At 55.1% G+C, this 15,701-nt stretch overlaps 1 protein-coding gene across 1 annotated transcript in view; it reads right to left on the reverse strand.

The window, feature by feature from the left end:
- Window positions 1-5,192: 5,192 nt before the first annotated feature.
- RBM19 (RNA binding motif protein 19) overlaps window positions 5,193-15,701 on the reverse strand; it is a 52,411-nt gene continuing 41,902 nt past the window's right edge. Inside the window, exons 24-25 of the mRNA XM_058816718.1 lie at window positions 12,355-12,468; window positions 5,193-5,735 (exon numbers count right to left, since the gene is read on the reverse strand). Coding sequence (XP_058672701.1) covers window positions 12,377-12,468 — 92 coding nt within the window. The 3' untranslated portion in view covers window positions 5,193-5,735; window positions 12,355-12,376. The remainder of the gene's footprint in view (window positions 5,736-12,354; window positions 12,469-15,701) is intronic.

A 15,701-nucleotide genomic window follows, 5' to 3' on the forward strand; every position in this document is an offset into this window, starting at 1 on the left:
CGTCCCCCAGGAAGGGCACTCCCCTCGCAGGTGACACCATGCCGCATTCCTGCACCTGAAGGACCCTTCCAGGGAGGCAGGATTAATTCAGAAGTGTCATTATCTCAATTAAGAGCCCGGCAAAAGCCAAGGCTCTCATCTGGCAGAAACCACGGCAGAGTTGTGGCGGCTTCGAAGCAAAGCTCAGGTGCAGACTCCAGGGCTCGGAGGCACTCGGGGCTCAGTGCTCGTCCCTGCTGTGGCCAGGAGCTGCTCTGGTCCCGGCTGGAGGGGTCAGGGCAGGGCAGGGCAGGTCCAGCCCATCCCCGGGGGCGCCGGCAGCTGCGGGCGGCGGGGTGACCCCCGCGGGTCCCCGCGCTGACAAAAGGCCTATCTGCTCTCCGCCTAAATGATTTAAATTCTAATCAAACATCATTTATAGCACATCTCGGAGCCGTCTCCCGGGAGCCGGTCCCACGTGAGCCGTTGCCAGGGCAACCGGGGGGTCTCATTTCAGAAATGTCAGATTGCATTATTGTCTTCACACTTCTCTGATAACCCGGTGTCTCTCCCTCTCCTGCCAGCGCCAGCCAACCCCCACTCGCTCCCCGGAGGAAATCACCGGCTCCGTTTCACTCCCTGCCCCGCCGGCACCACCCTCCCCCGGCAGGGTCCCCGTGGGCTCTGGTGTTCAGGGTGGGAGGGACAAGGAGGGGTGGCTTTGTGGGGACCGTGCTGGGATGGAGGTGATGCTCCCGTCACCACGCTGCATTCCAGGGACGGGAGCTGCATGGGGATGCTGGCTGGGCTCCCAAAAAATTAAAGGGAGAAGGGTGGACAGAGCTCAGAGGGAGGTTTTGGTGTGTGTGCAGCTCTCACAGGGATGTCCCAGCACGTCCAGAGCAGGGTGTGCTGCAGGATCAGCCCTGAGGAGACCCTGCAGGGCTTCCCCTGTGCCCCATGGCAGTGAGGGACTGACTCCATGGCTGCTCCTCTGCTCCCTGGTTTTCCCTTCCTTCCTTCTAGGGAAAGGTGTCCCTGCCCATGGAACCACTGGGTCTTGAGGGTCCCTTCAAACCAGACATAAACTCCAGTTTCTCCTCATTCCCTCATCTGCAGCCACCACCAACCCCCTGCAGCCAGCTGAGCTGCTATGGCCCCCTCCATGACTCCAAGGACACCCCAGAGGTCCCAAAGGCCAGCCTGGAGCAGTGACACCACAGATGAGCCTTCAGTGAGGTTGTGTCCAGCCCTGAGATGTCCAAACCCAGCAGAGCCTGTCTGGCACAGCCATGGTTCTCACACACTGCTGGGAATAAAATCCTGGGGAAAACAGTCCTGGAAGAGTTTGGCCAGGAGCCAGTGACCCCAGGGAAAAACTGAGGTGTTTTTATGATTATTCTGGCACAGCTTAGGGAAGCTGGGTGCATAAACTGTGCCTGATGTTGTGGTTCAGGTGGCTCCTGCAGGAGCTGTCCCTGCTTGTCTCCCACCCCATCCCAACAGCCCCAGTTCCCCTGTTTTTAACCCTGTGTCCTGCTGGAAGGTGACAGGGCAGTGGTGGTGTCATCCCCACAGTCCCCAGGCACCATCAGGAGCCCACATGTGCTGTCCCACATCCGTCCATCCATCCATCCATCCATCCATCCATCCATCCATCCATCCATCCATCCATCCTTTATCCATCCATCTTCCTGATAAACCCCTAATGAACCTCCCAACTCTGCCTCTTCCCAAAGAATAAACCAGCCCTGGCCCAGGCGGTTAATATTTAACTGAATAAGGGCCATAAATATGGAAAATGGGACTTTTAATTAAATAAGCAGCTTTTAAAAGGGCCCTTGGGCCGAAGAGGCTTTTGTTTAAATATGATTGATTTGACACGTCCTTTCCCTCCCGCTTCCCGCCGCTCTCTCCCTCTCCTGCCTGGTGCAGGGATGGGAAGCAGGGGTGGGAAGCAGGGATGGGAAGGAGGGTGCAGGATGGTCCTGTTGCAGCACCCTGTGCCTGCCTGTGCCCCCAAACCTGCCCACAGCCTCGGGCACCCAGCCCTGGGAGCGTGGGGGCACCTGGATGGGCACCAAGCACAGACAGATAATCTGGTTTGTAGCTCTAAATGGGAGCAGGAGGTTTGCCCTGGCTGCTGGGCCTCCCCAGGGGTATTGGGGTGCCCCTTGCACCCCCCGGGCCAGCATTGAGCCCCCATCACATAACCCTGTGATTGTCCCCATGGAGGATGCGGGGACCTTACAGAGGCGACAGAAGGGAAACTGAGGCAGGCAGCAGCTGGGCAGCACAGCCAGGGGAAGGGAAGGGACTTTTCCTGGTGCTTTGGGGCTGGATTCACCCCCAGAATTTCCTCACACACACAGACTCTGGGAGCAAACATGGAGTAAAACCAGGTCCTAATGACTCTGCTGTCCCTGACATTTGGGCACTGCCTGCTGGAGCAAGCGGCACTAATTACTTCTTCCTCAGCCAGGCACGAAGGGAGCAGGGGGTTCAGGGAGTGCCAGGATCTTCCCAGCCTTGGGGAGACCCTGGGGGGGGTGTGGGGGGCCCTGTCCAGTCCAGCAGTGTCACCCCTGAGCAGCTGATGGACCCAGTGTGCTCCCAGGAGCAGCACCAGGCCTGGCTCTGCAAGGAACACGAGTGGGGTGAGCTCAGGGGGGCTGAGGGGCAGGAACCCTTGGGAAAAGGTGGGACAAGGACCAGAGCTGCACCCACATGGGCAGGGGAGGATGCAGTGCCCATCCCTGGCTCCTGTGGGGGCTGAGGGGCAGGAATCCTTGGGGAAAACTGGGAAAAGCACCAGAGCTGCTCCCACATGGGCAGGGGAGGATGCAGCAACCATCTCTGGCTCCTGTGGGGGCCTGAGGGGCAGGAATCCTGGAATCCTTTGGGAAAAATGGGAAAAGCACCAGAGCTGCTCCCACACCGGCAGGGGAGGACGCAGCGCCCATCCCTGGCTCCTGTGGGGCACAGAGAAGCTGGGGAAGGATGTCCCCAGATCTGAATGGCCCAGACTGAGGGACAGGGACACACCAAGAGAAGAGGCAGCCCAGGGAGGTCACTCTCAGCTGGTTCCTCCTGTGTTTTCCACCTGTGGTTGTCCCAGTCCATCCCCCATGGATGGCACAGCCCCAGGCTGCCATGGCAGGTTTCAGCTGAGAACACACAGTTAATTATCTCCACAAACAACTCGGGGCAAGCAAAGTGTTCCCTGGGCCCAGACCTGTTGCTTGCATGGGATTTCATGAGTGAGGATGTGAAAATGGGGGGGAAAAAAGGAGAAAATGTGGAAAAGAGCAGGTAGGGATTCACAAAACTTCTGGGTATCCTTGGGTGTGGAAATGCCCAGCACGAAGTGCCCAGAGCCAGACTGTGCTGCTGGGGGTGCTGTCCCACAGGCATGTCAGTAGGATCCCCTCAGGCTGGGTGGATCCCTGGGGAATGTGCCCAAACTCTGCCCAGTGCTGGGTGCCCAGAGGTCTGGGAGCAGGCAGGTGTCCCTCAGTGCTGGCACTGCTGGATATTCCAGGCACCCTGGGGTGACTCCAGGTCTGAATCCTTCAAACCATCACTAAAGTTTTTGTGTTTTCCCTTTAAAGCAGCCAAGGCACAGCCTGGATGAGCTGGTGATGAGCTGCCCCCTCCCAGGGCTCCTCTCCTCCAAATCCCCCTGTGGCACCCGCAGGTTTGGGTGCCCATTCCAAGGCACTGCAGTGTCCTCATTTTTCTCCCTCTGCAATCTGGGCACGTCTCAGCCCTGGTGTGCAGCTTCTGAGCAGCCAAACATCCCAGAATCCTGGAGTTCCCTTCATCCCAGCCCTTCCCTCTGGTGTCAGTGCTGCTGGCAGGACAAGGGTTGGGGCAGCTCAGGACGTGGTGCCAGGGGACAAACCTGGGCAGGGGTTTCTCAGATCTGCTCATCTCCTGCTGGTGCCACCTGAGGGCTTTAAGGTTTTCAATGCCTGAACATATGATTTAAAAAGCAAATTGTAAAGCTATCCCAGCTGGGGATGGGAGAAACCCTTGGCCCATGGGTTGGGGTGTCCTGGATGACCACCATGAGGGGATCAGACGTGGTCCCCAGTGTGGCACTGCAGCCTGGCCCTGAGCACCACTCTGAGTCCCCCTGAGCTCCGGGGATGCTGTGGCTGCAGCATTTTTGGATGCTGAGGGCTCCTAAAATCTCCCCCCTCCCAAACACAGAGCCAGCCCATCTGATGTGCTCAGCCCTGATGGAATCAGTGACATTTTCATGGATTCAGGCTCAAATTAACCTCGGTGAGAAAACCAATCTGGCCAGAGGCACCACCCAGGGGGTCTGATGCCACCAGCAGATCCCAACTCTGGGCTGCTCCTGGGGGCTGGAGACAAAAGGCAGAGCTCCTCCTGGCACTGCAGAGATAGAGATTTATTTTTTTTTTAAAGAAAAAAAAAGGGGGGGGAAGGGGGTAAAAAAAGGCCCCGTGTTTGCAGCCAACACGTGTAATCTGTTGCAGCCCTTGTCAGACAAAACAGTTTTGCCGTAAGACAGCAATTCCCAGAGGGGAAAGGGGCGAAGTGAAAATACTTTATCAGCTGCCTACATATGTAAAGCAGTACCCTGGTTGAAAAGCAAAGCCTCTTTCCCTTTGAAAGCTGGGAAGGGAGAGACGGGAGGCGACTGCCTGTGAGCGGGGACAGGAATGACACAGGCACAAAGCCCAGCACAGCAGAGCCCAGGCCTCCCTCCTCAACTGCTCTTATCTCCCCATCGGCCCCAAAAACTACCTGGCTGTGGAGAGGAAACAAAGGCAAACAAAACCCAGATGTGCCTCAGCTTGGGAAACTAAAATATGGTTTGTAATGTACAGCAATTATTGCTCTTATTCCCCTGTCAGCCCCCAAACTGCTCTTATCTCTCTATCGGCCCCAAAAAACTACCTGGCTGTGAAGAAAAAACAAAGCCAGCCAAAACGAGGATGTGGCTCAGTTTGGGAAATTAAAAATATGGTTTGTAATGCAGAGAATGTGGTTTTTAATGTACAGGAATGATTTCTCTTATCTTCCTATTGGTCCCCCAAACCTACCTGGCAGTGGAGAAGAAACAAAGCCAAAAAAACTTCAGATGTGGATCAGTCTGGGAAAATAAAAATATGGTTTTTAATGTACAGGGATTATTGCTCTTATAACTCTATCAGCCCCAAAAAACCTACCTGGCTGCGGAGAAGAAACAAAGCCAACCAAAATCAAGACATGGCTCAGTTTGGGAAATTAAAAATATGGTTTTTAATGTACAGAAATTATTGCTCTTATCTCTCTATTGGCCCCAGAAACTACCTGGCTGTGGAGAAGAAACAAACCTAACCAAAACTCAGATGTGGCTCGGTTTGGGAAATTAAAAATATGGTTTTTAATGTACAGAATGGGGTTTTTAATGTACAGAAATTATTTAATTCAGATATTAAGGGCAGGTTCTGTCAGTCCCCAGGTCAGCAGGGAAGTGTCCATTGCTCCAGGCTCCTCTTCCCTCAGGTTGGGCTGAGATGAAGGGAATCAATCCCTGCCTGGACTTAAGAAGTGATGCTCAGGAGCTGCCAGCAGACAAGGCTTTTCCTTCCTCTCTGAATTTCAAAGGCTGGGATTCCCAGGATCTGGACACAGGGCATAAATCAGCCCTTGGGTTCACAGGATGAGTGGACTCCACTGGCAACAAGTGGGCTGGCTCCTCATGGAGGCTTCTCCGGTTCCATCCATCAGCCAGAAACCTGAGAAGGTGGGGAAAGAAAATGAATTCCATGTAGCAGCTTCCTCAGCAGGATAGAGAGGGGACAGGGGGGACACTGAGCTGGGCTGGAGAGCCCAGGAGGGGCTGAGATACCAGAGCACTTCCACGGGTGGGGATGCACAGAGGCAGGGAGATAAGGAATGGGATTGGGGGGGTGAGGGAGGCAAAGGAAGGAGGGAAGCAGGAGAAGGGCAGGCAGGGAGGCAGAGGGGGGAGAGGGAAGGAGCCTGCACTGCCCATCTGGGCCATGCATCACATTGAAATTGTCCCGCATTAAAAATTCACCAGCCAGTGAATTTTCAAGGGATTTGTAGTAATTAGATGACAAAATGCTGGCAAATCTCAGGCTTGCCAAAGATGTTACTCAGGGGTCAAAGACTCGACACTTTTGGCTGGGTAATTTGTAAGTGTCAATCACACTCAGGCATCAGAGGGAAAGGAGAGCTCCAAGGGCTGAATCCTAACGAAGCCCAAGGCTCTTGCCTGCTGAGCCCCCTCCTGCTGCCACCCAGGCCTCAGATCCCCAGCTGAAACCACACGGGGCTGCTTTGCCTTCTCATTTGTTAAATTAAAAGAAGAAACTTCCCAGGTTTTGCTTTTCAGCAGGGAGAGCTGCTGCTCTGCTCTGCTGGGGTGATGTGCCTGTCCTGTTTATCTTGCTGGGGTGATGCAGCCCTGCACCAGCTCTTGTGCCACCTGGGTGGAATTGCTCCTGGCCCAGTCCACCCTGCTGCTTCCTGGGCTGAGCTGGAAATGGAATTAAAGCATCTCCTGCCTTGTTGCTGCCTCCCCATTGGGTGTCACAAGAGACTTTGGGGCCACCAAAGCAGCCCCATGGGCTGTGTGTGCCTGCCTCAGGCTGAGCCCACGGCAGCAGCTCATCCCACACACCCACCCAGAGCCTGGGGGAGAATAGAAATTTAAAGGTTTTCTACATCATCAGCTTAAAACCAAACCACAAAATGCAGAAATTAATGCTTTGCCCAAAACAGCAGGGGAGATCCCTGTCCCAGCCAGGTGTGGAGCTCCAGTGTGGGCTCAGCCTTGCTGGGGCTGAGGTTAAGCCTGGGCTTTGCTGCTGGGTTTGGGGGCAGGGGATGGCTCAGAGGGGTGGCTGCCTAGGCCCAGATCTCTCCTATTTTGGTCTGGTTTCTAAGCTGATGAAGTAAAAAGCCCTGGATTTCTCAGCCCCACCAGCACCAGGGGGATGGCTGCTGCCAGGGGCTACTCTTACATCCAAAAAGATTTGGGGTCAGCACTGTGGGAGAGGCAGGAGCCTGCTTCACTCTCCATCCCTCGTGGCTCACAAAGCTGTCCTTGTCACCCCTGCCAAACCCCACCTCCAGCTCTGGTGTGAGGGATGTTTGAGGCTCTAAGGGAGGGATGGGGAGGTCCTGGCCATCAGCTCTGAGGGGCTGAGGCATCACACAGCTCCCATCACACCCCATGGAGAAACACTGCACACCCCAAACCCCTTGCAGAGGAAAGGAAGTCCCAGAGCAAAGGAAGCTGAAGGAGGTTTGTTGGCTCCATCCCTCCCAGTGTGCTGGATTTGGGGAGTGCTCTTAATCCAGTGGTGTGGGGAGGGGACAGAAGGGAAAAGGAGGGAAAGGGCAGGAGGGAAATCACTTCTGACAGAGCTGCTGTGGGTTAGGTGAATGCAGACTTGCTGCAGGCCAGCAGCACTGGGAGAGCTGCAAAAGGAGGCAGGCAGCAGTGTAATCTCTCCAGGGTGGTGTGCCCCAGGCAGGGGAGGGGCTGAGGGGACTGGGAATGTGGCTGGAGGCTCCTCCTCAGTTTCCAAATTCACTCAGCAGCTGCAAAACACCTTGCAGAGCAGCCTTCCTCCAGCTCCTCATCAGCTGCACTTCCAGCTCCTACTCAAATAGCCCAAATCATGGGCTGACGTCTGCAGGGAGGCTGGGCTGAGGAGTTTTTCCATGGTTTTATCTTCACTTGATCTAACAGTGCCTTCAGATGCTGCTGGAAGGGTATTTTGGCAAGCAGCAGGGAAGGACTGTGCCTGTCCTTGCTCTGTCCAGTGCTGGGTACCTGGAGCCATTCCCTGCTCACAGGGGGTGTCCCTGGGATGTTTCCTCCCTGTCAGAGCCTGATGCTGGCAGATGGAGACCCCCAGCCCCACCTCACTGCAGCTGAGCGCAGCTCCTACCACTGCCCCACCTGGTATTGCAGGAGAAAATGAACAACAAAACACCAAATTTTACTTGAGGGAACACTAAGAAAACCTTTTCCCCCCCAGATCACCTCTCCTGACACCACAGCCCTTACTGCCCTCCCACTCTGTTCCAGCAGCTTTGCTATACCCTGAGCTGGGGATGATGCCACATGTGGGGACATGGTGACGCTGGCTCTGTACCCCCCTGGTCCCCAGCAGCCCACCATGGTCCTGGGGCTGGAACAGAGAGACAAACCTCATTACATGGCACTAATTACAGCCTGTGGAATGCAGGGACTGTGCCCCTGCAGCTCCCGGGGAGGTGAGACCCTCCCTCCTCCAGGATCCTGCCCACCTCCCTGCTCCTGTGCTGCCATCACTTCCTGCACACCCCCAGCTCTGCTCTGCTCTGCCTCCCCAGCTCCAGTTTGGGGTGAAAGCCTCCCTGATTAGCCAATTTGGATCCCTATTTGCTGTGAATTACTGAGCCTGATTATTATTCATGGCTGGCGAAGGCTGAGCTCCCAAGCCCGGCCATGCGGTTTCTCTTCCTCTCCAGTGCACACATTTAGGGAAAACAGGAGGCAGAGTGCCTCACTCAGGGAGGCTGCACCCTCCTCCTCCTCCTGCTGCGTTTCCTGCTGAGGAAGGTGCTGCTGGAAGCTGGAATGTGGTGCCAAACACTGGTGATGCTGTGCCCCAGGGTAAAGCCCAGGTGTGTTGGAATATTGGCCCCTTCCAACTCAGCTTCTCCTGGGACTCTGGGATTAAGGAGAAGCTCCCCAAATCTCCCAGCCAGCATCCAAGTCAACTCTCTCAATCTGCATTTGCAAATTCTTCCTGAAGTCCAACCTGAACCTCCCTCTGGAGATTCCAGAGCTCCAGGAGGCAGCAGCAGGGCTGGAAAGCAGCAGGTAGGACACATCTTCCTGCAGAGGGTGAGGGAATGGCATTTACTGTGCCTGCTTGGCCTTGAAGTGCTTCCCAGACCTCATTCCATGGGAGGAAGACCAGGGAAAATGAAGGAATGAGAAGAGCTGGAATTGTAGAAATTGAACTGCAGGAGCAGTGCAGTGTTGATGACAAGAAACCACCAAGAGCTCCCATTTGCTGCCTGCCTGTCCCTGCCAGCTCTCCTGTAGCACAGAGAGGAAAACACAGATGGTGGTCAGGAGTTTTCTAAGGGAATGGGTCACTTTGGGCACTCCCAGGGCACTGTGGCACAGCAGAGGGGCTCCCTGGGTCTCTCTGTGCCTTGCCTTGCTTTGCTGGCTGTCCCCATAAGGAGATAAAAGCCCACACAGCCCTCTGGCAACAGGCAGCAATGAGGGAGAGCTGCTTCTACATTAAAACCCCTTAACCCTCTCATTCAGTAAAAAAAGCTGCATTTGAATAATATCCTAATCCAATTGCAGAGCTGGCCCTGGGGAGGGGGATCTGCAGCGTGCCTGGGAGCAGCTGCAGCCAGCACAGCTCCTGCTCCTGTCCAGCTCACCAGGGTCTCAGCCTGGATGGAGCTGTCACAACCTGACAGACACTGGCCAAGGCAGAGGGTTCAGCCCCCCAGGGACCCTGCAGTGCATCCCAGCAGCCAGAACTGAGTGTAAAGCACTATTTTGGGCTTTCTGAGGGGAGAGCAGAGGCTGAGCACAGCCCAGAGAGCCCAGCTGGGGTGGCTGTACCCAGCTCTCACCTGCACAGCCAGGGCTGATGGATGAGCTGGAGCTTGGAGCTGCTCATCTTCTCTGCCACACCACAGCCTGGCTACAGCACTCACACCCCAAAAATGAGCCCCACACCCCTCCTGTGCCCAGCTGTGCCCAGGGAGCTCAGGGCAGCTGAGGGGTGACAGGCACACACAGTGACACCACCCTGGGCTGTCAAGAGCCAGCAGAACAAGGGGGACAGGACTACAGCTCATCCCAGCCCAGTCACAACCAGCAGTGTGCAATCATTTGGTACAGACAAAACCTTCCTGAATAATAGAACAGGAACTGTTCCCCCTCCCAAAGCAAACAAGAGCATTGCAGCAGCACAGCTGAGGTTAAGGACCAGGGGGAGGCTGTTCCCTGCTTTAGCTCCATGGACAGGTAACAGAGTTTGCATTATTTTATCATTAGGATTGCTTCAGATCAGGGGGAAAAAAGGAAAACAGTCAGTGGGGAGTGCTGAATTTCTGCAGACCTACTTAGGTGATCATTTTAATTCAGGTGTAGGCTCGTTTTGAGAAAATTCCTGCTGTAATTTTAGGGGTGCAACGTGTGGGATTCTCAGTACGTAACAAAGAAGTGGAGCAGGAATTAACTCCAACTGTTCTCCAGAGCTGTGATCAGCACTTCCATAATTAATGTCCAGGCACATATATATCTGTGTACACATACACAGCCCCCCCCCTGCTCACATCAAACAGATTTCCTTGATACCAAATTGCCTGAAAAATTAACCAATGTCAAACTGCTCCACAAGATAAGTATCATTAAGGGAAAAAGAAAATCTTCATTATGTTTGAAGGTACAGGGGAAAAAAAAAACCTCATGAATGTTTTCCAGCGTGTTCCCAGCCTGGGAAATAACATGTTTTAAAACATATCAAAGGGTTAAATTAATTTTCATTAAAATTTAAATTTGAGAAGGCTCCCTCTCTTCTTTCCTCCCTCCTCCCCCTTTGAACGTTTGACTGGCAACCATTTCATATTTCAATCTCGGCAGAACAAATTGAATTAGATGTTGAAACCAAACTCTGCTCTGTTCTCTAAAGCCTACATGCTCTGCTTGTGCTAATCCTTTTCGTCGCTGCTGCAGACCTCAGAGACACTCAGCAAGAAACCTGCCCTGCCACAAAAGACAATGAAGGGAAAGAGGAAAAAAAAAAAGAAAAAACAGGGAAAAAAAAAAAAACCCACAGGAAAATCCAAGCCCAAGCTGCAATGCTGCAGAGCTTTGCTGAAATCATGTGCTGGGTGATGCATGTGCCTGGAGGGGAGCCTGCCCAGCTCCTCTGTCCTCTGTGCTGGACTTGGGCTGGTCCTGCCCAGGCAGGATGGTCAGACATCCCTGCTGGGCTGAAATTTAACTGAGCTGAGGCTGAGATTTCACTGTAGTGACCCCCTGGTGCAGAGCTGTGCCAGTGCTGGGGCAGGTGGTGAAGGGACAGGAATGCCACTCGTCAGTGCCAAGCAAAAAAAGGGGAATCAAGCTTGTCACCACTTCAGGTGACACTGTCACCCCCTCTGACAGCACTGCTTCCACACCTGTGCCTCAGTTTCCCCACCTGCTGCACAGGATGAGGGTTTCACACCACAGCCCTGAGACATCCCAAGGGGCTATTCCTGGATTTTGGTTTGTCCCCTGAGCCAGGTGCTGGCAGGAATGGCTGCTGTGGGGCTTGGGAAGCCTCTCAGTGGCAGCAGCAGGGCTCTGGAGCTGCAGCACAGCTTAGGGGACCAGCAAGGGCTGTCACAGCTCTGGTCCCTGGGCAGGAGCTCAGTGCTGAGCCCTGTTCTTGGAATTCTGCAGAAAAGCTGGGACAGGACATGTCTGTAAGCACAGGGCTGGGCTCTGAGCAGCACAGCACACATACCTGGAGGCACCCCCAAATCAGAGCTGGGCAGATGGCACCCCAAGCCCTGACAGATGTCACCCCAAAGGCCTGGCACTCCTGCAGTGGCCCTGCATGGAGCAGGCAGTGTGGTTTAACCCAGCTCAGCTGCTGTGAACAGGCTCCCATCAGATACTCAGGGTTTGCACAGTGGCCACACTCACACAAGGGACACCACGAGCCCACCTCACCTCTCCTGAGCCCACACAGGGTGAGCTTGGGTGTCTGGAAAGGATCAGAGGGGCTGCCAGGACTGCAGGGTTTGACCTTGGGGAGCCATTTCATCCTGGCTCCCTCCTGCCACCCCATATTTTACAGCCTTGAGATGCTGCCCCAAGACACAAGCAGGAGTGATGGCAGCCAGGACTCACTCGGGGTGTGGTGCTTTTGGAGGGAGAGAAGTTGTGGAGATTTTGGTGCTGGCCTTTGCCAAACTATCTGTGACATGGTGGCAGCTGCAGGTTGGTGTCCAAACAGGGATTTTGATTTTTTGACAGCCCACAAGGAGGGACAATTCACACCTGACAGAGATTCTGCTGCCTTTCCCTGGGGGATGCCAACAGCCAGGGGAGCACACAGAACACACCCAGGGCATGCACTCACTTCAACACTGGGCTCAAACCCAGCCAAATCTGGGCTGTAACCCCTGGGACCACAGCCAGGAGCCTCTGGGGTCACAGCTGGGAGATGCAAAGGGTGGGATTCCTGCTTGGAGGCTCCTGAGACTTTGGAATTCCACCTTCTCCTGCTCCTGGTGCTATCGACCCTACAGCATGGACACTGTGACTTTTAGGGCCAGCTGTGCCCACCCTGCCCCAGCACCCACCTCAGCAGAGCCCAGGCAGCTGTTAGATGTCCTCATCCTTGTTATTGTCCTCCTGTTCCAGGTGCTCCATGATTTCATTCAAAAGCTCCGATCGCTTTTTCTTCTTCGGGGAGTCTGTCCAGGTCAGGGTGGGAGCAAAGCGGGGAGAGAAAAGCAAAAATTACAACCTGGACACACCTTGGGAGGGGCTGAGGGGGCTGGAGGGAGCAGGATACACTTTCAGATGAGGGTTATCAATATAATCGACTTCTCCTCCCCAGGCAGGTCCTGGAAGGAGTTGGGATTCCAATACCTCCCACCCATGCTTTAATTCACAGCCTGGGAGCAAACAGCACCCAGAGAGGTGATGGTGATGCCAGCCCTTCCTGCTGACCCCAATTCACTGTGAAATTCACCATCTCCCTGTGGAAAGGTGGCTGCAAGCCTGAGCAGGAGCTCATCAGGGCTCTTGGCAGGACAGCCTGGCTGAGACCACCCCATCCCAGCAGCATATCCCTCACCTGGGTGGGACCATGTCCCTGCTCTGCCCCACAGCACCCTGCACACAATCCCTCCCAATGCCTGCAGCACAAGGGGGCTGCCAGCACCTGAGGGAAGATCCCAGCCCTGGCTCTGAGGTGACAAAGCCATTTGGTCCCTGATGTGAGGCTGACACCCTCCTTTCTGCTGGGCAGGAGCCGTGGCACAGCCCCCTCTCCCCCCTGGCTCCCCAGCTCGCTTGCAGCACATGGAGAACAGCTGTTTAAATCCTGCTTTCAGACATCAAAAGCCTCGCTGGGTTTCTCAAACAAACAAACATACCATAGGACTAAAGAAAAGGTGTAAAATAAATAAATGGAACAAGCTGTGCATTTTCTTTTAGTATTACAGCTGCTGCGGGAGATAAACAACAAGTAAATGTCACAAAACATCAATACAGAAGAAATTAACCTGACAAAAGCTCACATCCCCCCCCTCTCTGCCTCCCCCCAACTCCCAACAATTTTTGCATTTCTGGAGTTCCCATCTAATGATTTTATTTTTCAATTAATTCTTTGACAGAGAGCCAGAACCTGCCTGCCTTCTCCCTGGGGGCTGTGGGGACAGGAGGGGGACGAGGGTGCTGATGGACCCTGCTGCCCTCTCAGCTTCCACCTCAGGGGAGCCATGGGGGCCACAATGTGCCACCCCCAGACCCTCCAGCAGCTCCTCCCAGTTCAATCACCCAAAGGCACCAGGGATAACCCACCCTGGAGGAAGGTGCCAGCTCAGCAGTTCTCCCTCTCTACTCTGCTCCCAGCTCTCCTGCTTTGGAATGGCATCAAATGTGCTCTCATCTCCCAAATCCACTGTAGGAGCGTGTCCTGTACCTGCCCCCTCTTCCCACCCAGAACCTCATGGAGATGCTGAGGCTGCACAGCAGAGGAAAAGCTGGATATGGGGCACTGGGTGCACAGGGGACATCCCTCAGCAGAGCAGCACCTGGCAGAGCAATCCCCCACTGCATCCCCCAGATTCACCAGCTCTGCTACGGGCAGCACCAGCAGCATCCCAAATGTGGCATCAAACGTGCTCTCATCTCCCAAATCCACTGTAGGACCATGTCCTGTACCTGGCACTCCTTCCCAACCAGAGCCTCATGGGGATCCCACAATGCTGAGGCTGCACAGCGGAGGAAAAGCTGGATTTGGGACACTGGGTGCACAGGGGGCATTCCTCAGCAGAGCAGCACCTGGCAGTGAAATCTCCCCACTGCATCCCCCAGATTCACCAGCTCTGCCACGGGCAGCACCAGCAGCATCCTCCTCTTGTCTAACAAGGGGAAAATAAAAACCCAGGAGTGTGGGGAGGCGAATTGGTTGGGCTTCCTTCCGTTCTGCTGCTCCAAGCTGGTTAAGGTTTGCCCGCTAACGATCCCATTTGCTTCCTTTAAACAATGGGCAAAGCCGGCGGGGGTGGGCCGGGAGGGGGATTACCACGGGATTAGAACGTGGCAGGGTTGTGGATGCCACGCTAATCCTGCAGGGTTTTACTCCCCGGCTCCGGCATGTGTTTGCATTAGTTACAGATGCTCTCGAGAAAAAAAAAATTAAAAAGAAATAGGAAAGGACAAAGGAGAATAAAAAGGGAGCCCAGCGGTTGGGAGGTGAGGGAAAAGGAAACCTGGGGGATGGAGGCCAAAGGAGGAGCGATCTGGCAGAGAGGATGGAGGCAGGAAGGCTTTCCCAGCCCGGCAGGAGGATCAGGACCGTGCCTTCCCTGGCTACCCCCTGCTTCCAGCCACAGCTGTAAATAACCAGGGATGAGCCACAGCGGGGCTCGGCTGCTCTACAGCCCCCCACGGCCTCCCAGCTGAACCCCCTCCTCACACACCATCACAACCCCCCCACAAGTCGTTGTTCCCCTCCCGGCGTGGTGAAATTCCCCATCTGTCAATTTAATGCTTTGATCGATGGCAAGGAGCAGGAAAGCGGCCCGGCACAGCTGGCTGCCCCCGTTAGGCCTGGCGGGAGAGCGGCGGGGCGGACTCAGGAGCAGGGGGATCGGCCTTTAGTGGGATTGGGAGCCATGGCCTTCCCTGCACGGCCCGGGCTGAGGGGGAACAGGAGGGATCGGCCTTTAGTGGGATTGGGAGCCATGGCCTTCCCAGTACAGCCCGGGCTGAGGGGGAACAGGAGGGATCAGCCTTTAGTGGGATTGGGAGCCAGAGCCTTCCCTGCATGGCCCTGGACTGAAGGAGGGATTATAATTTAGTGGGATTGGGAGCCAGAGCCTTCCCTGCATGGCCCTGGGCTGAGGAGCACTGGGTGGGATTGGAACAGAGCCCTCCCTGCAGGGCCTGGGCTGAGGGATGGATTATAATTTAGTGGGATTGGAGCCAGAGCCTTCCCTGCATGAGGAGCATGAAGAATTGTCATTTAGTGGGACTGGGAGCTAGAGCCCTCCCTGCACAGCCCCAGGCTCCCAGGGAGAGCAGAGCACGCCGAGGGCTGGGCAGTGCTTGCCAAGCTCCCCTCAGGATGGAGCTGGGGAGGAAAGGGCTTGGAGCTGCTCTCAGCCCTTTGGGAGTGGTGCCTCCATCATTTGGGGATGCAGGGGTGAGTGTGGAGTGTTCCCCCTGCACAGGGCACACATCCACGCCTGCCCCTTGCCCCAGTGGGATCCCTTGTCCTCGAGCCAGGACAGCCACCCTGCTGGTTTCCAAAGCTTCAGTGCTCCTTCTTTTCCAAAGGGAGGATCCCCCTGCCCAAGCCAGGCTGAGATGCTGCTGCTGGTTGCGTTTGTCACCTGTCCCTGGCCTGCTGAGGCATTTGTCACAGCCCTGCTCCAGGTTATGGGCTGCACTAGAGGTTACAGGGACAACTGTT

Source organism: Ammospiza caudacuta, chromosome 18 (genome assembly GCF_027887145.1).
Source record: "Ammospiza caudacuta isolate bAmmCau1 chromosome 18, bAmmCau1.pri, whole genome shotgun sequence".
Classification (NCBI taxonomy): Eukaryota; Metazoa; Chordata; class Aves; order Passeriformes; family Passerellidae; genus Ammospiza; species Ammospiza caudacuta.